This window comes from Myotis nattereri (genome assembly GCF_964212035.1).
Source record: "Myotis nattereri genome assembly, chromosome: 19".
NCBI classification, from domain to species: Eukaryota; Metazoa; Chordata; class Mammalia; order Chiroptera; family Vespertilionidae; genus Myotis; species Myotis nattereri.
The window spans coordinates 5,490,428-5,517,371 of record NC_138095.1 but is presented as its reverse complement, the minus strand read 5'-3'; the positions used below and the strand labels follow the sequence as shown (position 1 = coordinate 5,517,371).

Sequence of the window (26,944 nt, the reverse complement as noted above, 5' to 3'; positions counted from 1 at the left end):
AAGTCTTGCTCAAATGCTACCTTCTCCCTGATCACCACATTTAAAATTGCAGCCCTGAGTAGCATTCCCGGCTTCCTCTTCTGTCTCATTTCTCTCCTGTATAGCACTCATCACTTCCCAGTAGTTTATGTGTTTACCACCTTATTATGTGAATTTGTTCCTCTCCTCCTCCCCCTGCCCATCCTGGTAGGATGTAAGCTCCACCAGGCAGGCTTTCCCCTCTTTTGTGCTCTGTGGTGTCTCCAGTGCCTAGGACGGTGCCTACACACAGTAGATGCTCAAGAAGTATTTGTTGAGCCGATGACTGAATGAAGAATGAGTGACGGGTGCCTGGCAGCACTTTTTGAGACCTGTGGCTACTCTCCGCTCTTGAACCGAGGCTCCTCCAGCCCTGGGTGGAAGGTTCCCATCAGGCCCTGCATTCTGCCCTGTCCCCGCAGGTCTGGTTTGCTCGGCGCCTCCTCCAGCAGCAGCTGTGATGATGCCCCAAAGGGACTCATCACGCCAAGAAAATACAGTCAGCAGCTTGCCCTCCCTGGGGAAACCTAAACCCTGTCTGCAATGCCAACTAATGCGGAGGTCCTGGGGGTGTCCTGGGCGGGAGCGGGGGATGTTATTCTTGCCCGCGGTGACACGGCTGGGCAGAATCGGGGCATGAACTCAGCTCAGCGAGACTGCGGGGCCTGGGCACTTTCTCCGCAGCATCGTTTGCAACCCATCCAAGTGGAAAACAACCGCATTTTGGAATTCAGCCGTTTCCCACGTTGGGGCAGCCTCAAGAAGGGATAGTCTCTCCCTCTCAGCAGTGTGACCCCTCACTAGGCAAACAGGCGATCGGCAGGCCGGCCTGTGGAGGGAAAAATGACGGGCGGATTTGGGGTCGATGGGAGGGCAGAGGCTGGATGTGTTCCAGATGAGAGTTCAGAGACCACGCAGGCTGGGGGCCTGACCGCTTGGCTGAGCCGGGTAAGAAATGCTGAGCTCGTTTTTCTCCATATGGTTCTTTTGTCCTTTGACCTAAACTTGGGAACTTAGCCATTTTTGATATACAAGAGTGATTACCACACACACACATACACACACACACACACACACACACACACACACCTGTTCACGCACTCACACTCTCTCAGTCCTGAGAACTGAACTAAACCACTCGCGTCAATTGCCCGTAGAGATGGCATGCTAGAGGGCAGTGCTTGTCTGGCTAGGCCAGCCCTCAAGGTCAAGTCCAGATCCTTTGTACAGTCTGCAGTCTGGCCACTCAACATGTGGCCCAGGGACCAGCAACATCATCTGGCAGAATTGGTTAGAAACACAGAAGCTCAGGGCCTAACCCAGACCTGTTGAATTCGCACCTGCATGCTCACAAGATCCCCAGGTGAGTCACCTGTACCCGAAGGCGTGAGAAGCACCTGCCCATGGCCCTGAAGGATCCAGCCCGTTTTCCTTCTTTGTCTCAACTTCTTTCTTTCTTTTTGCCTCCCATGTTCATTACAATCTTATTTACAGCTAGAGGCCTGGTGCACGAAATTCGTGCAGGGGTTGGGGTGGGGTGTCCCTCAGCCCAAGCCTGCATCCTCTCCAATCTGGGACCCCTCAAGGGATGTCCAACTACCCGTTTAGGCCCGATCCCGGTGGGCAGTTGGGCATCCCTCTCACAATCCAGGACTGCTGGCTCCCAACCACTCGCCTGTCTGCCTGCCTGATCACCCCCTAAACACTCCCCTGCCAGCCTGATCGGCACATAACTGCTCCCCTGCCAGCCCGATTGCCCCTAACTGCCCTCCCCTATCGGCCCGGTCACCCCTAACTGTCCTCCCCTGCAGGTCTGATCACCCCCTTGTTGCCCTCCCCTGCAGGCCTGGTCCCCTCCAACTGCCTTCCCCTGCAGGCCTGCCCCCCCCCCAACTGCCCTCCCTTGCAGGCCTGGTTTCCCCCGGCTGCCCTCCCCTGCTGGCCTGGTCCCCCCCAACTTCCCTCCCCTGCAGGCCTGGTTCCCCCCCAAATGCCTCCCCCTGCAGGCCTGGTTGCCCCTAACTGTTCCTCCCCTGCAGGCCTGGTTGCCCCTAATTGTCCTCCCCTGCCAGCCATCTTGTGGCAGCCATCTTTGGCCACATGGGGGTGGCTATCTTATGTGTTGGAGTGATGGTCAATTTGCATATCACCTCTTTATTAGATAGGATAGCCAAGACATGCACACAGCCTAAGGGCCCACCAACAGATGATGAGAGAAGTCGTGGTATAAATATCTACAGTGGACTATTCTTCAGCCACAAAGAAGGAACCCCTGCCATTTGAGACAACACGGGTGGGCCCTGAGGGCCTATGCTAAGCAAAATAAACCAGTCTTAGCTCTTACCTTCCACCTTTCATCCCACCTTCTCTTGCAGCTTACTACCGCCTCTGCAGTTACATGAAGTCCACTGCTGTGTAGTGGTACCGGGCCTTTGCACATGCTACCCTGCTCTCCATACATCTTCCAGGAAGCTCTCTGTGGCACCCGCCCACATTGCTCAGGCTGGATTAGTGCTCTCCCTGTGGTTCTGTGGTCCTCTGAGCTTCTCCCTTCAGGGAACTCACTATATGACTATCACTCCCAGCAGAGGGATCAGTCTTCCCCTTCCAGGTGGGGAACTCCTTGAGGGTAGAGAGAAGTCTTAGCTACTTTGGGACCTTGAAATCTGATCCTAAGTAGGTGTTCAGTGAATAGTTGTTGACTAGATGAATGCAGTAATGAGGGAGATGCCAGCCTTATCAGGCTTCCTTTTCTGTCTCATTCCGTTTCTCCTGAGATGAGCATGCCTGCCCCCACATGCAGATGGTGTTGTTCCGATGATGTGTCCGCAACGCCCAGTCTTCCCCCGGGCTCCTGTGCTTTCCCACCCGTCATAGCAAAGCTCAGCAGCACAGCTCCTGCAGACCACCCCCCACCAGGCCCCCTAACCTTCCAAAGGCTTGGTACCAAGACACCGGCCCAACCTGGAGCCTCAGGAGCCCAGGCACAAATTAGCCATAAATCCATCTCGTCTGCGGGCTGGGCCGGCCCAGGAGAAGCCTTGGGCTTTCTGGTGGACTCATGAGCTAAGGGTCTGGGCTGTTATGCTCTCCCGAAACAGGCAGAGTGTCGGTGTCTGGCCAGGTGCGGGGACAAGAGTGGGTTACAGCCATGGATGCATGTGTGGACCAAGAACCCGAGGCATGAGCCTTGTATGGGAAGCAAATCCCTTTGCGTCCCAGGCCTCAGTGTATTCATCTGTGTAATGGGGATAAGTTGGTCAAACTGAGAACCTTACAGAGGGTTGCCAGCATCAAGGGAGACACTGGATTAGCAAATCCTGCACCCCTAAGAGAAGCTATTCATGCGATGGAGGCACTAAGGCAGGGGTCCTCAAACTTTTTAAACAGGGGGCCAGTTCACTGTCCCTCAGACCATTGGAGGGCCAGACTATAGTTTAAAAAAAAAAAAAAAACTATGAACAAATCCCTATGCACACTGCACATATCTTATTTTGAAGTAAAAAAAACAAAACGGGAACAAATACATTGACTGCAAGGCCAAATCACTTCGGAAAGAAGACAATGTTCTGCATTTGGTGGTATCAGGAAGGTGTGATGTATTATGAGCTTCCAAAACTAGGTGAAACAATTAATATTGATCACTACCAACAACAAATAATCAATCCAGTGTCTCCCTTGATGCTGTATTTGCATGTGGCCCGCGGGCCGTAGTTTGAGGACCCCTGCCTAAGGTCAGGGAATGTTCCAAACCTGATGACCAAGTGCCATTCATTCCTGTGTGTGGAATGTAAGATTCAGGCCAAACCTTGAGTTATAGCCTCTTCTCCAAATATACAAGACAAGTCCCTGTCTTACAGGGTAATTATATCCCACTCATTATTTCCTTACCTTTTCAAAGTGTTTTGTAGATTGTTCTCTTTTATGCTCAGTTGATTCTTATACTAGGTGTACCGGTTAATAATAGCGGATTTTGTAATCAAAGAAAACACAATAATTTCAAGAGAAACATCAAGAGTGCTTTATTCAAAGTAATATGCATTGCTAGCTACACATTTCCCCATCTTTCAGGTAATTTGTGGATACCGTCCCAATAGAACTTACCTTGTTTTGAGGCAAACCATTCAGAAACCCAATTTTCCACTTCTTCGTATGTTTTGAAGTGCTGCTCAGAAACTGCGTGTGCCATCAATCAGAACAAGTGGTCATCTGAAGGAGCAAGGTCTGGTGAATACGGCGGGTGGGTTAATACTTCCTAGGCAAGATCTTTTAACATGTCTGTAACTGGTTTTGAAGTGTGTGATGGTGCGTCATCATGAAGCAAAATTACTTTGCCATGTCTTCTGGAACATTCTGGTCATTTCACAACCAAAGCGTGGTTCAAATTGATTATTTGTTGTTGGTAGTCATCAATATTAATTGTTTCACCTAGTTTTGGAAGCTCATAATACATCACACCTTCCTGATACCACCAAACGCAGAGCATTGTCTTCTTTCCGAAGCGATTTGGCCTTGCAGTCAATGTTGAAGGTTGACCTGGATCAACCCATGATTTTATGCATTTGGGATTCTCAAAATAAATCTACTTTTCATCGCCAGTCACAACTCGATGCAAAAAAGACTTTCTTTCATGCCATTGAAGCAACATTTTACTGATGACTTTTCGGTTTTCCATTTGTCTTTCGTTCAGTTGATGTGGCACCCATTTTCTTTCCTTTAAAATCTTTCCCATTGCTTGTAAATGATCGGAAATAGTTTGCTGAGCAACGTTTAATCTTTCTGCAAGTTGTTTTTGAGTTTGACACGCATCTTCCTCCAATAATGCTTGTCATTGTTGGTCTTCAAACTTTTTCTGTTGACCTGGACGTTCTCTGTCTTTCACATCGAAATCATCACTTTTAAAGAGTTTAAACCAGCGCTCACAAGGATCTTGAGATGGAGCATGTTCACCATAAGCTTCCTGAAGTATAAGATAATTTTTTCTTCAAAATAAAGTAATGAATTAAAACTTCCCGCAAATGCTCTTTTTTTGGCATGAAATTCGACATTTTTAAGTGTAAAAATAACTATGATGTTAACACCTTCAGCAAATTTGACATATGAAGTTTTGAAGCTTGCTGTCAATACAACAAAATAGCATGCACATCAAATCACATAGATATCAACATACGTGTAACTCCATCTACTGAAAAAAATCCGCTTAACCGGTACACCTAGTAAACACACAGGGCAGGGTGTTCTTGCCACTTGCTCCTCCGGCTCTCAGTTTTTCCGTCTGTGTAGTGGGGATGACCATGTACTCCTGGATGTCTTTGGAAACTTCAATGAAATGATACATGGGAAGTGCTCACCCCAGGGTCCAGCCTGGAGCAGGTGCTTGACACATGCCAGCTGCCGCTGTGACCAAGTGACATGAAAAGAGCACTTGACTGGGGGTCAGAAGGCCACGGCTCCAGCTGCTGGTCTAACAGGAGTCACCCTGGTGTGGCCTTGGGCAAGTCCCTTTGCCTCTTGGGGTCTCAGTTTCCCCTTCCATTCCAGGTGGGCCGAGGCTGGGCCCCTTCCCGCTCCCCTGCAACGTTGTCCATCTCTGAACGTTTAACTCTCTTGGTGCTGGGCACGGGGACCTGCACCAGCCCGGGGCCGCAGCACTCTGTTGGGGGAGGGAACCAGGGAAGTGGCTGGGGCATCAGGCCTCTTGGAGAGTTCAGCAGGACTTTCAGCCCTGGCTCTTATCAGAGGCTGTAAATCTGCTGGTTGCCATGACTACAGGAGAGCAGCAACTAAGCTCCAGGTCGCTGATTAGCAGGAAGGGAGCGGGAGGCCTGGTGGAATCGGCACTCAGGCCCCCCTCCCTCCCTCCCTCCCTCCCTCCCTCCCTCCCTCCCTCCCTCCGTGAGGTGGAGCTGGCCTTTGACTTCACTGTGCCAGCCTCCCCTGAAGAGCTTGTCTTCTTTTAGGTTTTGTTTTTTTTTAATGCAGCATCGAAGGGCCGTGTGGTAAAATGGGTCCTTCTCAGCAAAGATGGAACACAGTTTTCTTAAAAGCCTGCAAAGCCTGGCCGGCGTGGCTCAGTGGTTGAGCATCGACCCACAAACCAGAAGGTCACAGTTTGATTCCAGGTCAGGCTCGATCCCCAGTGGGGGGCGTGCAGGAGGCAGCCGATCAATGCTTCTCTCTCATCATTGATGTTTCTATCCCTCTATCCCTCTCCTTTCCTCTCTCTGAAATCAATAAAAATATATAAATATTTTAAAAACCTGCAAGGATGCAGATTTGGAGGCAGGGAAGGGAAGTGGGCGGGGCTGTGAAGGGAGGGCACTTTTAAGTTGCAGCCAGCCCACTACACCTGTCTCATGAAAGCATCACCAGAAGTCCCCATCCTGGATTCTGAGCCCTGCTGAAGGCAGCGATGGATGAGGCATTGTCTTCAACCTGAGCCTATGCCCAGTGCCCGGCAGTAGCACCCACCACTCCCCTCCTGCAAAGTCCCTGCTCCCTCCATAAGCAAAGTCACCAAGCCCTTCCACCAGCCCCGGCTACTCGCCATGCATTTATTCACCGCCCAGTTCCTCGCATCAGCTCTCAGTGTTTGCCTGTGGCAGGGCCGCCCCTGGTACAGATTTGTGTCTGGTCTTCATATAGTGCCCCAGAGCGTCCGAAATGCCATTCTCCTGTGTGTCCAGCTTATGCTCTGCTGGGCCATCCCCACGCATCGCTAAGCTCATGGGTCGCTTTTCTGAGAGACAGCGGGTAGAACAGAAAAGGCACGGATGGGGCCTGTTGAGTAGACTGAGGCACGGGCTGGTTTATTTCCACCAACTGTAACACATGGGGATTCGCTCGAAGCATCTCCACGGCCCTTTCTAGCTTTTCGAAGCACATGCTCTCTGCAGCCATGCATGTGCTCTTTCATTTATTCCTCGAACATATGTTGCTGAGTGTTTGCTAAGCAGCAGGCTTGGGCAGGAAGACATGACTCTAGTCTCAGGGAGCTCCTAGTTCAGTGAGAGAGAAGACAGTGACATGGGAATAGCACATGGTTAGGAGCTGCAGTGAGGGTGCCCGTGGATTAGCATGTCCTGGGAAAGGGGTTAGACCTCCCCAGGCATCTACTCCCTACGTCACCATGTCCACCTCATCGGTGGTGACTCCGTCTGGCCAGCTGCTCAGGCCTTAAACCTTGGAGTCCTCCCTGACCCCTCCCCTTCTCTTCGTCTCTTGCACCCCAATCTAACCAGCAGCAAAGGACGCGAGTTCTGCCTTCACAGTATGTCAGCATCTCACCACATCCCCCCACTCCCATTGCTGCCCTCTGACCTGAGCCTGGACTGTTGCTGCGGTCTCCTCGTCGCTGTCCTTCCCTCTGTTCCATCTGTGTCTGCAGCCATTGGAGGGGTCCTTCCAGAAGGCAAACCAGACCGTACCCCTCTTCTGTCCAGAGGCTCCTCATGCCGGTCACAGAGGACCCAGAGTTCTTCTAGGACCGGCAAGACCTGGTCTCTGGTCTTCCCTCCGATCACTCTGGCCCTTGCTTGCTGTCCCTTGTGTTTGCCGAGGAACTTGCTGTTCCTTCTGCCAGGAGCACATGCCCTGCTTCCTGCAGAGGCCTGTGTAGAAGTTACTGGGCACCAAATTACCCCAAATCTTTGTGGCTTAAAACAATAAACAGTTATTATGTCTCGGTTTCTGTGAGTCAGGAATTTGGCTGCATGCCTGGCTCACCATCCCTCATGTGATTGTGGTCAGATGCCAACCAGGGCTGCAGTCTTACCTGAAGGCTGGACTGGGACTGGGTCCAGGTTCATGGTGGCCACTCCTGGGGCCGGTTGGTGCCAGCTGTCGGCAGGAGGCCTTGGCTCTCCTTCACCTCGGGCCTCTCCGTGCGGCCAGCCTCCCTGGAAGTGGTCAGTTCAAGAGAGTGGCAGAAGCTGCCTTTTTACCTAGACTTGGAAGTCACACATTGTCACTCCTACTGATTGATTGTTTTCCATCATGTATTGTAGTCATTAAAAGTGAGTCGCCAGCCCATCCAGTATTCAGAGAAAGGAAATTAGGCTCCATCTTTTGGTGGCAGGAGTGCCAATGAATCTGTGAGCACATTGCACAGCCATCACACTCGAGGTTAGTCCCTGGTCCTTCAAGTCTCCACCCTCTGTTACTTCCTCAGAAAGGTCTTCCCCGATGACTCTGCACAAAACAGCAGTCACCCCCTCCCACTCCCTAGTCCCATTACTCTGATTTATATTCTCCGTAATTTATTATGCCCCAATAAGCCTTACTATTGCTCACTATGTGTTTATTACCTGCTCCCCCATCTAGGACGTAGACTCCACGATCACAGAGGACATCTGTCGTGTTCGCTGCAGCCCCGCACTTGGAGCTGGCCTGGGCACATTGCCGGCACCCGTGGCATTGGCGTTCATGAGTGCAGTTAGCCTAGGCCAGGACAAGTATCAGGGAGGCATGCCTTGCTGGGGGCTGGGCAGAAATGGCAAACCTTGAGTTGTCTGAGAAGAGCCAGGACAGCATTCCACATGGACAGCCTGGCCTGGGCAAAGGCATGGAAATGGGACCCTCAGCGTAGGAGGAGGGGCGGGAGGTGTAGGGGAAACAAGCTGAGCAGGAGGGAGGGAGCTCTGGAAGTGTGGGGCCGGCCGTGAGGGGGCTGGGAAGCCCTGACTAGAATGTTCATTCCTCCTGGGCTTGCAGTATCTCCCCGCTCTGCTCCTAAAGATGCACCGTAAGCAACTGACAGAGATGAATGCGTTTGCTGTCCTTCCTTCAATATTGACTGGGCTTGGCCTGCTCTCCTGGCAGCCGGAGGAGCAGGGGGCTTATCAGATGCCTTCATCCCGAGGCATAAAACCAGTCTTGATGCACTGGCTGCAGCAGTGGGATGCACGAGGAATGCCGACGCTGCTGATCGATGCTGGCCCTGGAGTCTGCGGGCAGGGCAGGGCGCTTGCTGGCAGGGCAGGGTGGGGGGAGGGGGGGGGGCGGATCCACCTGTGACTCTGGACTGCTGACTCCTGCTTAGGAGCCAGCAGACTTGAGTGACAGTCTCTTCAAAGACTGAGTAATTAGGCAACTTCTTTTCCCTCCCTGGGACTCAAAGAAGGAAGGGGAACTCAGGGAATTGTCCTGTGTTGTTTGGAGCTCATCTTAGAGGCAGAAGAGGGAACTTCAGGCCTTCCTCAAGTGGGTGGCCTGAGGCCTGCTACAGACACCAGATGGGAGGTTTGGTTCCCAGGGAAGTAAAGGGAAAAGAAATAGACACTTTTTCGGTCTTCCTGTTTACTTACTTTATCTTCACCACAACTCAACAACATATCGGCTGACATTATTTCCTATTTTATAACTTAGAAAACTGTGACTCAGGTTGAGTAGCCAGCCCTATAGCCACTAAATGGTGAAGGTGGTATTTAAATTCAGGTTTCTCTGTTCCATATACATATAAGGCAGAAAAAAATGGAATTGAAATGGCAAAGAGGAGTTGGAACTAGTGACATCATGCTTTGGCCTCAAATTATGTCATAAGGAAGGAAGTGAAATGCTGGTCTCCAGCCTCTCGCTGTGCTTTAGTCAGGATAGGGTTAGCTGTGCTGCAGAAACAAACAAACAGCCTCAGTGGCTTCGCCTAACTAAGGTTGGTTTCTGCCATGCAAAGTCTGAGGTGGTTAGGCATCTCTGCCCCATCAGAGTTGCTGTGACAGAGGAACACAGTAAGATCTTACTGCGTCAAACTGGAAATGACATATGTCATTCCCACTCAGAGACCATTGGTCAGAGATAACCTCATGGCCCCAGACTAACCGCAGGGAAGCTGGGCTACGTTAGGGCATCTAGGAAGGTTTGACGAGCATCGCGAGTCTGTCATAGTCTTAACACGTTTGCTTCCTATTTCTGTTCCTGTAGGACCGAACCCCAGAGCAACCCCATGGTTCCAGGTCAGGATGGGCCCTCTGCAAAGCTGAGCCAGCATCTGGAGGCCTCGGGCACCAACTGGGAGAGAGACAAGGCCTGCCGGGAGCGCAGTCCTGCGAGGGCACGCAGGTGAGGCGCTACCCACTCCTCCAGTCCAGAGAGAACGTTCACGTCAAGGAGGCAGAAAGGAGTCTCTCTCTGGCCACTCCTCCCCTCTCGCTTTGCAAGCTCCTCTTTCCGACCCTCACATCGGGGATCAGCAAGCCTCAAGTCTGTCCGGTGGCCATGGCTTTCTTGGTTTTACCCCTTCACTTAAATCTGAGTCTAGGACAGTGGTTCCCAAACCTGGGTCCCCTGGGACTCTGGGGTTCCAGAGAGAAGTGAGAGTTATTGACTGAAACAATGAGATCTTTGTTTCACACAGCACACTTAAGGAAAGGTGTTTCCCCCCGTTAAGTGTCCCTCCCTCAAACACTTGGATTCTCTTTTCTCTCAAATCCCTGGCCACCGTTACATTGGGGAGTGTGTATATGAAACCGGACGGTTTACACGTGGCTACATTACTGCACCATTCACCCTCGTTTGCCCACTCACCACATGTCTGTCAGGCTCTTCCTCTGCGTCAGCACTCGCTGAAGGAAAGATTTGGAAGCGACCTGCCCAGTTGCCTGGCAGCCCGTCTGCTTCCGGGAACGGGTAGTGTCCTCCGAGTTTCCTCACCTGTCAGTGTAGTTCAGTAGCTGAGTCGTCATCCCCTTGATATTTATGTTTCACCTGCTGAAGCCGACTCTCTTGCAAATATTCTAGCTACAGCTCTAGATTTCTATCCTGGCAATGCGGAGACCTTGGCTTATGTCGTAACCACCTGATCATGTTTTTCCCACTCACCAAAATGACCAGATTCTTGGAGCGGAATTCAGTATGGCAGCGTTTTATGCTGTTCTGGAAAGAGCTGGGCCATTTCCAAAAGCATGGCCGCGGACACAGAGTCCAGAGCCGGCGGGTTCTGTGGGAAGCCCTCAGGGCAGGAGCCCGTAAAAGGAGGCAGTAAAATCAGCCCACTCTCACCGCGTCCGCGAGCAGCCAAGCATTTAAAACGCTCGGCATGTATGTAATAAGTGAATGAATGGTCGTTGCGTTATGGCTAATAAAGACAATAATATTCTTATTAATATGTCATTTTCCCACTGTGGTCCAGCTGGGTTGGCGTGTTTCAATTTCTAAATGGTTTTTCGTCCCCAACCACCTCCTTTTGCCATGGGATAGTGTTTTAAAAATATCCCTGGAGCCTGCCCCGATTATAATAGGAGATAACTTCCCTTCATTTAACTGCAGCCTGAGCATTTGAATTTAATTGAATGGGAAATAATTATTCCTGAAAAGCGGAGAGTTTTGAGGTTCTGCGAGGCCATATAAGATATGTATCTCATTACATTAGAGCTCGGCAAATATACTTTTAATAATCAGCTGCCACTTAACATATATGCCTTCTATTGCGTTTCCAGCAGGCCCTACACAGACAAGATGTATTGGGGAGGGAAGGGGCCAGACTGCTGATTCATTATTTAAACGATTTATTTACCAAGGTGAACCATTTACAAATTTGATAGTAAATCTATTAAGGAGCAGTTAACTGCTATAATTTTGTTTTAAATAATCAGTTGGTGTTTGGGTAACGTACAGCGTCTGTCTCATTAGGTCGGCATTAGCTCCTTATTTGAGGCACTTAGTCTGAAGTGTGACCGATCCAGCCGTGAGGCTTTAATTAGGGACCCACTCTGGGCTTTCACCCTCCAAGGAGCTGGGTCCCTCTTCCCTTAGCAACAGCCCTGAGGGGGGCTCGGGAACCCTGAGTCCTCTAACGCCAGACTCTGTGCTCCCTACAGCGCCTCCCGCGACAAAGATCGGACGCCACCACCGTCCTCCAGGGGGAAGAAGAAGAAGAAGAAGTCTGCCCGGAAGAGGAGAAGGAGGTGAGGCCTAGGGAAGGGGACAGGACAGAGCAGGGGTCAAGGGGGCTTCGGAGCCAGTGACCCCTGGGGTTGAGTTCCCCTCTCCGCCTCTTAATCAGCCGTGTGACCTTGGAGAAGACACTTCACCTCTGTTTCCACTTCTGTAAAATGAGGGTAATGCCTACCTCTTGGGATTTTTGTGTGAGTTAGATGAACAAACAGATGTGGAAGGAGCTGTCAAGTGTCTGACACATAGTAAGCGACCAGTTAGTCGGAAGCATCGCCGTGACCGTGAATGTTGATTTGTGTTTTGTTTTTGTTTCTTTGAGAACTGTCTCTGTGCAGGGCTGCGCTAAGCTGTGTCCTCCCAACCCTCCTTTACCCTTGACCTCAATCCACCGGCAAGCACTATTGTCCCCATTTTAGAGATGAGAAAAGAAAGGCACCGAGAGGGGGTGGCAAAGCCCGGGGCATGACTCTAGGCTCCTCGCTGGGCTCTGCCACACCCACGGACAGGTTAAAGCCGAGGATCACGGGTTTTATACTTGTGCCAGCTATTGATCCTTTTGCAGCCTGTGATTTTTTCTGTGTACCATTTCCTTTAATTCTTTTGTATTTAAAAAGATTCCCAGATATTCTTCTAAGCTGCCACTCATTAGACCCACCATGGTGGGCAGAGCCCTTAGAAGGGGGAGTTGAAAAACACACCAAACCTGGGAGGCAGTATTCGAAGAAGCCTGCAGGGGGCAGCAGAGAGGAGTGTCTGAGTGACAGGTCCAGGACACTCCTTTAGCCTTCTAAGGGAGCCCAAAGGGGAATGTGGATGAGACCCTGACTTCCAGACTTTGGGGCGAGCGGGAATTGGGCAAATGGCTTCTGCCTCTGCATCTTAGCGGAGGGCGTGAGAACACTTCAGAGAAGGAAAGCACAGGCGTCAGGCTTCACTAACTCTCATTCAGCAAGTGCCCGGGGCTCCTGTTTGGGGCTGGCACTGACTCTCAGCCCTGCCCTCCCCAGGCAGGCATGTTTGTTTGCCCTGCAAAGTGGCTTTTTGTGGGGGGTGTTGGTTTGTTTTGGTTTGGTTTTGATTTTGTCTTTTTAATTGGTGGCCAACACTTAAAAGCCAGGAGATTTCATATAAAACGATGTGTTTCTGGTGACTTCTATTGAAAAAGGAGGGCTTTTGGCAGCCGGGCTGCATTCCCACACGGGCCCCTCGGCTGATCTCAGAAGCCGCCTTCAGCCAGGTGCTGTCTGGTTGGCCACAGTCCCCACCGCTCCCTCCTGCCTGACCCCGGGTGCTCCTCCACGGAATGTGAAATTCCGAATCTTTCCCGGCCTGGGTGCTTTGTCAGGGGGAGTCAGAGCAGTGACCTACCCAAGGTGACCTCATGAGTTGGTAGTAAGGTTGGGATTGGAACTCGGGTCACCTGAACCTCAGCCTGACTTTCAAACAAGTACCTTGGTTTGTGTGTCAGGGAAAGAGCTGCGACTGGCATTGGAGCTGGAAAGGGGTCTTTTTGAAACCATCCCCGGCCTTTACGAACCTCCCTGTGACAAGGTCTCCCTCTCCCACAGGTCCCCGTCCTATAGCCCGTCGCCTGTCAAGAAAAAGAAGAAGAAAAATTCCAAGAAGCATAAGCGATGCAGGTATTGACCTTCCTCCTCTGCGAGCAGGGGTGCTCTGGGTGGGGAGGTGGGGGGGGGTCAGGGACACGTGGGGGGGGGGGCGGAGAGTTGGGGGCACCGAAAGGGCATTTGGGAGCATTTCACTCACATGAAATGTTTATCTAGGAATTGCTTTTGTTTTTGTATCTTGCACAACCTGAGACCCTGGTTACGAGGACCAGAGGCCCACTAAAGCCACTTGGGCCAGAGAGGACGGGGCGATAGGGAGGCAGGGGTGTCCCAGGGACAGCCAGGCCTCCATGAGGGTGTAGCACTGGGGAGCGGAGGCTGATGGAACCCAAGCAGGACAGGCGGTTCCTGCTCCGCGTGGGAGCCACGGTGGCCCTGCTGCTGTCAATCCACATCGCAGGCCCGGCCACGGGAGACACGGGCTCTCCGTCAGATTCCCCAGGAAAGGCCTCTCGGTGGGTGACCGTGGCCCACAGGCGGAATCGTGCAACAGGCTCTGGGATTGCCCCCCTTGTGGGCAGTTAAGGGGCATCTGAACTGGACACACGTTCCAAAAGGTCCCAGTCCACACGCACCACCCTCACACCTGTGGTTAATGGGGCGGGCGGGAGAGCGGGCAGATGCTCCCCGGAGGAGGCAGGCTGTGTTTAGGGGCCAGGCCAGCGTTTGTCATGGGGAGAGGAGGACGCGCTGGTGCTGATGCTCCTGGACCCTTCCCTCCAAGCAGCACCACCCACGCTGGCCCAGCGCCCCCTCGTCCTCAGCGTCTGCTTAGTGGTGGCTGACTATTTGGAGACAGGAGCTAGGAGCAGAGGATGAATTGGGATTTTTTTGTCTCTGCTCCATTAAAAAGGCTTCAAGTTTTTTTGTGTTTTTTAAAAATATATTTTATTGATTTTTTACAGAGAAGAAGGGAGAGGGATAGAAAGTTAGAAACATCGATCAGCTGCCTCCTGCACACCCCCTACTGGGGATGTGCCTGCAACCAAGGTACATGCCCTTGACCGGGATCGAACCTGGGACCCTTCAGTCCGCAGGCCGACGCTCTATCCACTGAGCCAAACCGGTTAGGGCCCTGGTCGGCAAACTGCGGCTCGCGAGCCACATGCAGCTCTTTGGCCCCTTGAGTGTGGCTCTTCCACAAAATACCAACTTCTGCTCATGGGCCATGAAGTTTCAGTCACACTGTACATGCGCGCCCGCATGTGTCGTGAATGAGGATTCTGGGCCCCCAGGAACAGGACAGTCACCAAAGCCCAGCCCCTGCCCTCTAGTCGCTCACATTTAGTTGGGGGACTGGATAGTTACTTGTGTGCAGGTCTGGACCCGGATCTGGTGGGGCCGGGGGCAGGAACCCAGGCAGCCCGGGGATCGGAACACACTAAAAGGAAGAGAGGCCACCAGAGAGGCCCTCCAGGAATGAGCAGGAGTTACTCGGTGAAAGCTGTGTGACCTGGGCAACTGAACTGACTTCTCTGAGCTTCAGCGTCCTTGTGAAATGGTGGTTAACAGGATCTCCCAGGGTTTGGGGGAGAGAGGATGGGGGTGTGTGATATGCTGAGCACAGAGCCTGGCCCACAGTGCGCCCCACATGTGGAACCTGGTTGTCCATGCGGGTGACAGTGATGAGGACGATAATGACAGTGACGTGTCCACAGCTGGGGAGAGACAGAGGAAAGCGAGGCTGGGGGTGGGGAGGGGCAGAGGACTCCCTTACATCACCCTTATCAGACGTGCCCAACCTCATCGTAGGGGGCTCACTGCCGATTTGGGTGAGGGCTGAGCGCTGGTAGGTTTTGACCTGGGAATTCAAACTGCAGACAGTGCGTCCCATGTGGTCTTCATACCCTTCAGAATCTAAGAGACAGGAGGCTTCCCTAGGCATCCCAACCCCAGTATCACATGACGGCAAGCTCACTGATACATTCATCCAGGGAAAGACCTCAACCTCACCTCTCTTTATTCTCTTCCCTCCCTCCCTCCTCCCCTCCTCCCTCTGTGTCTTCCTTCCTCCCCCCCTTCATCCCCCCTCCCCTTCTTCCCCCCTCCCCTCCCCCTCCCCTTCCTCCCTCTGTGTCTTCCTTCCTCCCCCCCTTCATCCCCCCTCCCCTTCTTCCCCCCTCCCCTCCCCCTCCCCTTCCTCCCTCTGTGTCTTTCTTCCTCCTTCCCTTCATCCTTCCTCCCTGTGTCTTCCTTCCTCCTTTCTCTCCTTCCCTCCCTCTCTCTCTTCCTTTTCCCTTCCACCAGGTCGTTCTCCAAGAAGCGAAGGCACAGGTAAGAACTGCGTCCCCCTGGCTGCTCACTCAGCCTCTGCCTTCTTTGCCTAGAGCAGCCGTGGGCAAACTACGGCCCGCGGGCCAAAGACCGTACCCTTTTATGTAATGATGTTTACTTTGAATTTATATTAGTTCACACAAACACTCCATCCATGCTTTTGTTCCGGCCCTCCGGTCCAGTTTAAGAACCCATTGTGGCCCTCGAGTCAAAACGTTTGCCCACCCCTGGCCTAGAGCCTCTGGGCTCAGTGTCCCCTGTGCTCTTGGGCTCATCCTCTTCCTCTTCCTGTGTCGGTTTCCTCCCAAGTAACGGCCTGGCCTGTCTCCGGAAAGTTCTGAGTCAGCTTCCAGCTTCCATCAGGCAAGCGGGCTGCTCCCAACTCGCGCCGGCAGGTGCCCCTCCGAGCTTCCCCCACTTGCCAGAGCCTCATCTGAGCACTGACGGAGGCCTGGGGTGGGGCATGGAGAGAAACATCAGCCCCCCACCCCCAGCCTATCCAGACCCCAGCTGAGTGACGGAGGCAACCCCACTGTACTGGAAACTGGGGGGCACCAGCACAGCTAGGGTGCTCCCCATACATGGGAGCCCACACTAAGCCCTTCCCAGGAGTGTGTGTTTAATACCCCGCACCCTCCTCACAGCCTGGGCGGTGCAGTCCCATGTTATAGATGAAGAAAGTGAGGCTCAGACAGGCGCTGGGACAGGCATGTCCACAGACAGTCAACCCAGGTCCCCGGCAGCGTCAGGACAGCGGCCATGGCTCCCTCAGCAACGCAGCCGCATGGCGAGCGGCTGGCAGCATGCAGAGCCCTTCCGTTCATTCAGGAAAAGTAGACGTGGTGCCGGCGTCCTCCATTCACTCGGCCCCGCAGCCTGGGCCCCGCTCACTGTCACAGCCGAGGGAGGGTCTCTGAGAGACGGGCCACTTGCCGATGTCACACAGCACCTGCCGTGGGCCCGGAACTTGAACTTGGGTCTTTCAGGGAGGCCCTGCCCCCTCACACCCCCCTACTGAGTCTCAAGCATGAAGACAGATCCGCGGCCCACGGCGAGGTCGATGTCAGTGCAGAGCCAGCCCCCCCTCCCAGGGCCTGGCCAGTCATGCTTCTCATTGATGCCTGAAACCCTTCGGCCTTGAAGGCCACATTGCACTCACCCTCCGGGGCCTCGAGTGATCGTTGCCCATTCTGTCCACAGCCCAAGCCTCTGACTTAGAAAAATAAGACACTAAAACCCAAATGCTTGAAGGTTCATGGGCAGAACATTCCAGCATCTGCCAAGCTTGCTGAGGCTTCAGTGTCTCCTTGAACATTCGTTCTCCTCTCTCCGATACAGATGGCACGGCAGCCAAGAGCATGGGCTCCGGGGGCCCCGGTGCGGCCACATCCCCGCTCCCCTGTGTGATGGTGCCTCCTCCGAGGCTCAGTGTCCACATCTGTAAAATGGGTCCTTAGTCAACTTGTCCCTCTACCCATAGGTGCAGGGAGGGTAAAATGAGATTATTGACAAAGAGTATTTAGCAGAATGTCCGCTCTGTACTAAAGCCTCCAACAATGGCAGTAATAAAATCGTTACTTTTATTAGCATTAAGCTGCCAAAGCCGGCCCGCACCTCCCTCCTGTGTGGGCCGGTGTCTCTAGCTGGACCTGCGGGGAAAGAGTCTGCGTCCACTGCTTGGGTCTGGGAGACGTGGTGCCGGCCCGACAGCCTGGCTCTCGGGGGCCCCAGTGTGTGACGCACTTTACCTACTGTTTATGTTTACCTTTACCTGGGATTGTGTGTCTTTCAGTTAACTGCCCATTCATTTCCCCTTTAGCTCCTCCAGCCCAAAGAGCAAGAGAAGGGAAGAGAAGAGGCACAAAAAGCAGTGAGTGGAGATCTCGGGGAAGGGCCTCCCAGCCTGGGGAGCTGCCCAATGACCGGGAACAGGGAGGGGACAGGGGAGGGTGAGGGCCGGGAGGGGGAGGACAGGACTGAGTGTGCCCTCGCTCTGTGGGCTTGGGAGTGCGTAAGCGCACACAGTGGTCTGTATGGTCGGTGTGTGTGTGCAGGCAAGTGAAGGGTGTGCACCCATGTGCCCGACACCCCTTGTGTGTGAACTCGGCGCTCCTGTGCCTGTATTCTGTATTTATGTGTACCTAGTATGTACATGTGTAGTGTACACATTGTTTGTAAATGTCTATAGGTTTTCCCATCATGCAAACATTTGTGTGAACTGTGTGTATAAATGTACACAATATGGGTACATCGTGTGTGTGGTATCTATTTGTGTTCATACGAATGCAATACGTGTGCCTGTGCTTATGTGAGCATGACTGGGTGCACAAAGGTGCGCTTTCTGCCATTGTATGTGAATTGTACACACTGAGTGTGCACTGCTCATATCTGTGTGCATTATGCACTCGGGGGAGGATCTTTACCTGTGCACATGTGTGCTCTGTGTGCACGAGGGGTAAGGGGGCATGATCACATGCATGCACATGCATGAGGTGCACATGAGTCTGAGCCCTGGCTGCTGGAGCTCGGGGCACAGAGGTATCAGTGAGCCCTTGCCCGTCTTGGGACCCCAGCGGGTTCACGGTTTGTAGCTGGTGTAGAAATTCAAATCAGCCGGCGCTTCCTGCCGAGGTCACTTCCCAGCCAAATTAAAAGCGCATTTGGTTACAACCCACCTACTCCATCCCCTGCAAATGTTAGTGCGTGTGTTTTCCAGCCAACAAATATTTTATCTCCTGCCAAGAGGCTTCTAAAGCGAGGATCAAAGGCAGTGGGATGAAAGGCAGGGCACAGAGGGGGCACGCTCAGCTTTGCAGCTCCAAAGGTCACTTCACTCAAGGTTAGTGCAAAGGAGGGCATTTCAGCCACCACCCTGGGGCCCGGAGAAAGCTCCAGAAGGAAGCAGCAGCGCTTCAAGTCAGCTCAGGGGGCTTCCTGGTCACCAGGCTTGTGTGAGTCAAGAGGCAGCTATTGGTCATGGGCATGGCGTGTGCTTTCATGCCAAGTACAGACAGCGCGGTTCTCTGTGCCCTCGGCCCCACTTGCTCAGTGGGCTGCAGTGCAGATGCCCAGAGCCAGGGGCCAAGCCCAGACCCTAGGGTGGGGCGGGATCCTCGCTGAGGCCAGGCCTGCCCACCTCCGGCAGCAGTGGCCGCCCTCCCAGTGCCCAGAGCTGAATGAGTCCCAGAAACCACTAGAGCAGCGGTTCTCAACCTGTGGGTCACAACCACTTTGGGGGTGGGGGGGGTCAAATGACCCTTTCACAGGGGTCACCTAAGACCATAGGAAAACACATATATAATTACACATTGTTTTTGTGATTAATCACTATGCTTTAATTATGTTCAATTTGTAACAATGTAATTGGGGGTCACCACAACATGAGGAACTGTATTAAAGGGTCGCGGCATTAGGAAGGTTGAGAACCACTGCACTAGAGGATGGTCACTCCTGCCAAGTCCCCTATCCGGGCTGCTTTTACACCAGTGGCCCTGGGGTGATCAGCCCTTTACTCACCCCCTTAGTGAGGCCTGGCGTGGCAGCCCTGCACTGGGCCCAGGACAGAGGGCAGCCAGCTCTCTTCTCGCCTCGGGAAACTCACGGTGCAGCAGGCACAGGAGCCAGGCAGGGACAGGTTGCAGCACAGCAGTGGCAGGAGGAAGTCTAGGGAGCTGTGGGAGCCCTGTTACAGGAAAGAGGGCATGGCAGTGAGAGGGGCGTCCTGCAGGAGGGGGGTGTCAGGGTTGGGGGTGAGGATGCAGGTGGAACTATTCTCAGTTGCGGTTAGGCAAGTGCATATACTCTCTGTGCCTTGGTTTCCTCATCTGTGAAATGGGAATAATAGGGAAGCTACTACATAGGTTGTTGTGAGGAACAGTTGAGTCCATTTAAGGAAAATGCCTAGAGCACAGTGCTGGCCTGCAGTGTGTATGAGTGCGGGTTGCCTGCCTCCTTATCACTGTCACCAGGACGTCAGGACCTGGGAAAGGTGTGAGCCTGAACACGAGCATTTCAGAGCTGCTCAAGCCCGCCAGGCCAGGTGCTGTCACGCAAGGAAGCTGCAGAGCTAGACGGGTGACTCCTGGAGGTGCTTGGGGTTCAAGGTCAGAGTTTGGACTGACGCGAGGGCAGTGGCCTGGTTATCACAGTACAGGATCCCTGAGTTCTTGGTGGAGATAATCACGCTCCCTCCCCATGGTCCTCTCTAACTCCATGTCTTCCTGGCTCCGCCCAAACCATCCACACCCTCAGTGGCCACCGCTGTTTCCGAGTCCTTGTTATCATTGAAAAGAAGCTGAAGTCGCTGTCAAGGTACCGACTTTAGTGACAGTGGCCGTGACGACGGTGCTTTTTGGCATTAGTGATATGACTCATCCTGAAAGTAGGCTTTTGACTTCCTGGAAATATTCTAGACTCCATTTCCAGGCCTGAGGTTACAAGCTGGCAGCCCAGAGGCCTCATTTACTCTGCAGGTGTGTTTGTTTGCCCCAAACAGTGTCATTTTTAAAAATGAGCCCCCATTTAAAATAGGAATCTACACTAATAAAAGATAAACATGCAAATTGACCATGCCTTCACTATGCCTTAAGCCACACCCACCAGTCAATCAGAGCGACTATATGCAAATTAACCCAACCAAGATGGCGGCCGGCAGCCACAGAGCTGGAGCGAGCAGGAGGCTTGGTTGCTCCAGTGATGGAGAAAACCAAGCTTCCCACCTGCTGTGGCTGGCTCTGAGCTCCACTCAAAGAAACAAAGTTTCAAGTATTGAAGGTAAATAAACCCCAGATACCTGCTTTCAGCCGGCCGTGGCCACAGAGCTGGAGCGAGCAGGAAGCTTCCCTCCCGCATGCCCTGGCCAGCTCTGAGCTCCTCTCAAGACTATAAAGTTTCATTTATAGAAGGTAAATAAATCCCAGAATAAAAAGAATTAAAAAAAAAAGAAAAAAAGGAGAGGCTGGGAGCTTCCGTTGCCGGGGGTCTTGGCCAGCCTGAAAATGGCCCTCAGCCCCTCACCCAGACTGGCCAGGCACCCTAGTAGACCCCCCCACCCTAAAGGGGGTGTGGCCAGCCTGCAAACAGCCATCAGCCCCTCACCCAGGCTGGCCAAACCTCCATGGGGTGAGGGTCCCCACTGGGGGGGGGGCTTGACCAGCCTGCAAACAGCCATCAGCCCCTCACCCAGGCACCCCAGTGGGGACCCCACCCTGAAGGAGGTGTGACCAGCTGCAAACAGCCATCAGCCCCTCACCCAGGCTGGCTAGGCACCCCAGCAGGACCCCACCCTGATCCGGGACACCCTTCAGGGCAAACCAGCTGGCCCCCACCCATACACCAGGCCTCTATCCTATATAATAAGAGGGTAATATGCAAACTGACCCTAACAGCAGAAAGACTGGGAATGACTGGTCACTATGACACACACTGACCACCAGGGGGCAGATGCTCAATGCAGGAGCTGCCCCCTGGTGGTCAGTGCGCTCCCACAGGGGGAGCTCTGCTCAGCCACAAGCCAGGCTGATGGATGCCAGCACAGAGGTGGTGGTGGGAGCCTCTCCCGCCTCCTCAGCAGCGCTAAGGTTGTCCGACTGCAGCTTAGGTCTGCTCCCCGCTGGCAAGTGGACATCCCCCGCGGGCTGCCGGGCTGCCAGAGGGATGTCTGACTGCCAGCTTGGGCCCGATCCCCCGGGGAGCGGGCCTAAGCCAGCAGGTGGACATCCTCCGAGGTGTCCCAGACTGTGAGAGGGCACAGCCCGGGCTGAGGGACACCGCCCCCACCCCCCCAGTGCACAAATTTTTGTGCACCGTGCCTCTAGTCCTTTACATAAACAAAAATCTATGGTTCTATATTCGCTTGAGAAATTAACAGACCCAGCACCACGCCATTATTGTGGGCAAAGGCTCCTCCTGCAGCCCAGACCCTGGGCTGACACCGTGGTGCCTGCCTGGCGCATGGGGCTGCTGATGCGACTCCAGCCTTAGGTGAGGGAGAGGAAACAGGTGGGGCCACTCCTGTCCAGGGTGTGGTTGGCAGCCTGCTTCCTGCAGGGGAGGCTGGGTCTGCAGGCGGCTCCTCCAGAGCCCCCTTCCTACTCACTTGTGTCCAGTAGGGCTGGTTAGAGACCCCAGGTGCCCCGTGGGGAGCAAGGGTGATGGGGTGAGGTGGAGGGAGATGCTTAACTTTGGCAGGGACACTGGCAGAGGACAAGGTTTGTCACATGAGTCCGATCAGACTGCATCCCAGTCTGATCAGAAGGTCAATCATTCAATCTCAATCTCTCTCTCTCTCTCTCTCTCCCTCTCTCTCTCTCTCTCTCTCTCTCTTTCTTTCCCCCTCCCCCCAAAAAAAACCTCAAGATCGCGAAGCCGGCCCCGAAAGTCTCACCGCCACCGCCACCACCACAGGCTCTCGCGATCCCAGAGCTCGGAGTCCCGGTCCTCCAGCTGCGAGAGCAGGTAGCCCCTCGCCCCAAAGGGCTCCTCACCCAGCCGCTGCCCAGAGCCCAGTTTCTGTTACATCAGCTTTGCCTCCCATGCCACTGTCCCAGCAGAGGGATGCCCCCTCCCCACTCCCCACCCCCGGCACTGTCATCACTTCCCTGGAGAGTCGCTGCCTGCACTCCAGGGACCACCATCACCACTAACCAACACACATGCCTCCTTGGTACCTGTGGCCACACGGGGAGCGCAGGCTCTCCCACTCTCAGCTACAGGGGCCCCTCCACCACCTTAGGCAATAGGTGCTTGGTGATCCCCATTGTAGAGATGAGGACACTGAGGCTCAGAGAGGTTAGGAACTTGCTCTTCACTTAGCGACTGAGTGACAGACGAGGATTGAACTGGGGCGTCTGGCTCTGGTCTTTGCGCTCCCGCTAAGGGTTGCTCTAAGCATAGAGATGTTAAGCAACCTATGAAAGGTCACACAGCACAAAGTGCCTAATTCTGAGGCCCTTCCTGTGCTGACACGCTGCTGCCCAGCCCGAGGAGAATAGAAGAAGGAGTGGCTTTGTGGATGCCAGTGATTGAAACTGCTGCCGTGCAGCGGGAACACCAAGACCACCTTAGCACCAGGCCAGCTTCCGGATGCCGGCGGCCGCTTTATTTTTTCTTAAAAGCTTCTCTCACGTGGCTACGTGTTCACGTCACCAGGGAGGTCTTTAAATCTCACTGTCCTGGTCCCGCTGCATCCCAGTCCGCTCAGAAGCTCTGGAGCACGGAGGAGGGGAAGTGCCTCCCCAAGCCCACGGGGCCTGGCACTGAGCCACCCTTTCACGTGCCTTTTCTCTCGCAATCATCCCAAGGAGGCCGCGGGCTAGCCCAGGCCTTCTTCACTTTGGCTGCCCTTTGCCATCACCTTGGAAGTTTTTTAAAATACCAGTGCCCGGATCCCACCCTGCATACGGTGAGATTCAGTTTGGATGAGGGTGGGGGCGAGGAGGGAGAATTTTCCGTTTCCCTGAGCGAGTGAGTGAGGTGCCGAGCATGAGGAGCCTATACGAGAGCCCTTTCTGAGAGTCAGGGGTGCCCCTGGTTGGCACGGCGGGCAGGGCAGCCAGACCTCGGCCTGACAGGCTTGCAGGAGGCAGCTTTGTCACTTCTGTCAGCTACATTTTCCCCAAGCGTTTTGGGTGACAGTCAGTAAGATGCCTGTTTCACAGATGGCGAAGTCACATACACAAAGACACACAGAAATCTGCGGTTATATTTATAGACAAACACATGAAAACACAGACGGACAGGCCCAGACACACACACGTCACCTCCAGGCACGGCACACACAGCCTCTCAGGTGTGCGAAGGACACTAAACTGAGTCAGGGTAGGGACCTTTCCTGTCTTCATAGCTGCATCCCGGCCTCTAAAACGGGGCCGGGTGCGTAAATAAACATTTGTTAAATGAACAAGTGAGACAATGAGAGAATGAATGAATGGGCAGGTGGCTGGGTGGGTGGATGTTTGGATGGATGCGCGTGGAGTTTATACAAACACATACTCTAGTCCTCAGATCCTATGGGACCCTCAGCGTCCTCTCTGCCAAGCTCCCCTTGGACAGACCCTCAGGTCTCTCTCCCTGACCCCAGGCATCGCGGCCGGTCCCCCGAGGAAGGGCGGAAGTCTCGCCACAGGCACTCCCGCCGCTGCTCCAAGACCCTCGGCAAGGCCAGCCCCCAGTCCCGGTCCAGCCACCCGCCTAGCCAGCCCCTCCAGATGCTCAGCCTCCTGTCGGCCAGGGGTGTAGTAAGTATTCTGCACGGCTCCTCGGCCAGTCTTGGCCATGACACCTGGGGGCGGGGGGGTGGGGGGGACAAGTTGAGGGCAGTGTATATCACACGTTAATTCAGTTCCGGGCAGCTGTCCCCCTGGTTTCAGACCTCGTTGTAGATCAACCCAATGCTCCTTCGCCAGCCTTTGGCAGCACTCGGCTTGGGGATTGGGGCTGGGCTGGGTGGTTAGACAAACGGAAATCCTAGGGGATGCTGAAACATACACAGTGACCGTCTCCAGAGTGACACTCCGGGAACGCATGCGTGAGGCACTGGGGGAGCCTCCTGGGGGAGGAGGGGACAGGGAGCACCCCAGCTGATCAATGAAGTCCACGTCTCTGACGCAGCCAGCCCCCGGCGTTGACTGCTGCAGGAACGTGGCTTCACGGTGTGAACACAGCCCTGCCTGCATGGCCCTGCATCCTCTCGCGGTCTGCAGAGGTCGGGGGGGGGGGGGGCTGGGGGGGCGGGGGCGGGCATAGCTGCTCTCCCTAGTCCCTTCCACAGTTGGGACCAAAAAAAAAAGGTAGAACGGCTCCGAGAGGTTGAGGTCTGGGTACAGACCACAGAGCAGAGCAAGTGGTCTCGGGCCACACGCCCTCGTCCAACTGTGACTCCAGGCGGCCGACCCACGAAGCCCCTGGGCAAGGGGGTGGAGATGAGGTGGACACGGGTCCCGGCGTTGCCACTTCCTGGCTGTGCCACTTTGGGAAGGTCAGTTAGCCTCATTGAAACTCAGTTTTCTCCTCGGTAAACACGTTTCCCGAGGGGCGGTTGTGGATATACAAAACGTAAAGTACATGACGGCCTGTTGTAGACACTAAGGACAGACAGACCCCGAGGGAGTCTGCAGGTGCGACTGCAGGTAGGAGGGACCCCTCTGTCTGGCCTCGAGCAAATGGGTGATTTCAGGTTGCCTCTCCCTTAGAAAGGATGCGGAGGAAGACAGGGAAAGAGGTGCTTGCCGGGAGGTCAGGGAAGAGAAGGTGATGACAAGCCTCGATGGGTCTGACTGACACACTGGTTGGCTCCGTCGTGCATTCTAGACCCTCCGTTACCAGCCAAGGTGCCCTGAAGCACCGAGGTTCAACCTGCCCAATTCCCCCCCTTGCTGGAACCGCCACGCCTCCCAGCCTCCCCGAGGCGTGCCTGTGTGCTGGGTGCCGGCACCTGCATCCTGCCCTCCCCGAGTGCCTCTGAGGCCCCTGTGTGCAGAGGTTTGGAGTCCGGTTCCAGGCTTGGCTCGGTAATTATCCCTCCCAGCCTCAGCTTCCTCACCTGCAAAAGGAGGAGATGGTCTCCCGGGGGAATTGGTGCAAAGGTGGAGATAAGTTTAAAATCCAAGCAGTAAAATGCTTCTGAGTCAGTGAAGCCACCCAGTCTCCCTGGCCATGGATTTGTGGCAATCCATTCGGTGGCCCCCCAGGACCCTCATGAAAAAGTGCCCCTGGGAGCAGCTGGCTGTGTGTCGTCACTGCCTGGGACGGGTTCCTGACAGCGCAGGTCTGTCAGGAAGTCGGGGGAAGGTGGTCCTCCCACAGCCGCTCTGGGACAAGATCGCTGTCGGCGCTTGAAGCCGTGATGTCCCCGTGGGCCCAGCCTTCTCAGAAGAGCTGCAAGCGCGTCTGTGGGTAGAAGGCAGGGACCATGAGAGCTCGCCCGACAACTCCCCGATTCCAGGAAGAGAAAGAGCCGCACAGAAGGCCAGTGGCCCCACGCGCCATGGCAAGTGGGAGCTGTTGACGCACGTGGTCACGATCGTGTGGTCCACGGCTGGCTCCACGCTGGGCTTTCTTACTGAAGCCTTTGGAGCCACAGTTTCCTCATCTGTTAAAAAATAAAGACAGTTGTTAGAACAAAAGCAAAGCAACGCAGTGAGCCTCTGCTCCCGGTGCGTGGCACAGGGCAGACCCAGCCGTGTTAGTGGGTGTCATGACAACAGCGTCCCGGTGCCGGCTCTGCCCCTCCCACTGGGCACCTTCAGCAGGTCCCATGAACTCGCTGTGCCTCTATTTCCTCTAAATCTGCAAACTCAGATACTAACGTGACCTCCCTCCTCACAGGCCCGTGTGAGGGTTCAGTGAGTCTGCGCAAGTAAACGTCTTAGGCTGCAGCAGGCAATGCACATGCTGTTCTGGTCGATGCTAATGATGAAGCAGGGGAAGCAGGAGTGGTAGCAGCCATGGTGGTGATAGTGACACAGGGCAGTGTGGTTCTGGCCGACTAGACAGCGGACGAGGGGGGACTTAGAGCCAGGCCCTGCTCCCACTGCCTTCAGTTTCCTTTCGTCCTGGAGGGCGGCTGCAGCCCGTATGGCTGGGCCCACCCACTCGTGGTTGCCTGACTTGTGGGCCCCCCAGATCTGGCCCTGAGTGCCCTCCAGGCCAGACCCTCTCTCCTCTTCTCCTGCAAAGGCAGAGATGAGACAAGGTGCCAGGTGGGACCAGAGGTTTTCCAGGTCCTGGCCCCACATTTTTCCTGAGCTCCCTGTTAAAGAGAACAGCACGCCACTGTCATTGATCACCCGTTCAGTCATCCGTTCCCATCGACCAGTTACCCACGGAGCATCTATGAAGGGTCAGCTCTGACCTTGTCTGGGGATCCCATGGGTGAGGAGCAGTCTGGCCTTCGTGGGCGGCGGCAGACGGGTAGACACTGTAGGACAATCCACAGCAGTGACTGCAGGGATGCTGGGGCGGCTCGAAGGCGAGCGGCCGGCACAGGACTCGGGCGTTATTTAGGGCAGAGAAGGCTAACTAACTGGGAAGCCAAAGGTGAGCAGGAGTGAGCCAAAGGAAGCAGGAAGTAAAGGCTGGAGTCGGGGATGGAGACAGAATTCCAGGACAGGAGGAGGGGGTCTCCTGTACCACCA

At 54.3% G+C, this 26,944-nt stretch overlaps 1 protein-coding gene across 1 annotated transcript in view; it reads left to right on the top strand.

Moving 5' to 3' along the window:
• Positions 1–26,944, top strand: part of SRRM4 (serine/arginine repetitive matrix 4) — a 356,297-nt gene that overhangs the window by 304,420 nt on the left and 24,933 nt on the right. Inside the window, exons 4-10 of the mRNA XM_081113461.1 lie at positions 9,937–10,074; positions 11,832–11,918; positions 13,476–13,547; positions 15,783–15,809; positions 17,629–17,679; positions 22,167–22,265; positions 23,890–24,046. Coding sequence (XP_080969587.1) covers positions 9,937–10,074; positions 11,832–11,918; positions 13,476–13,547; positions 15,783–15,809; positions 17,629–17,679; positions 22,167–22,265; positions 23,890–24,046 — 631 coding nt within the window. The remainder of the gene's footprint in view (positions 1–9,936; positions 10,075–11,831; positions 11,919–13,475; positions 13,548–15,782; positions 15,810–17,628; positions 17,680–22,166; positions 22,266–23,889; positions 24,047–26,944) is intronic.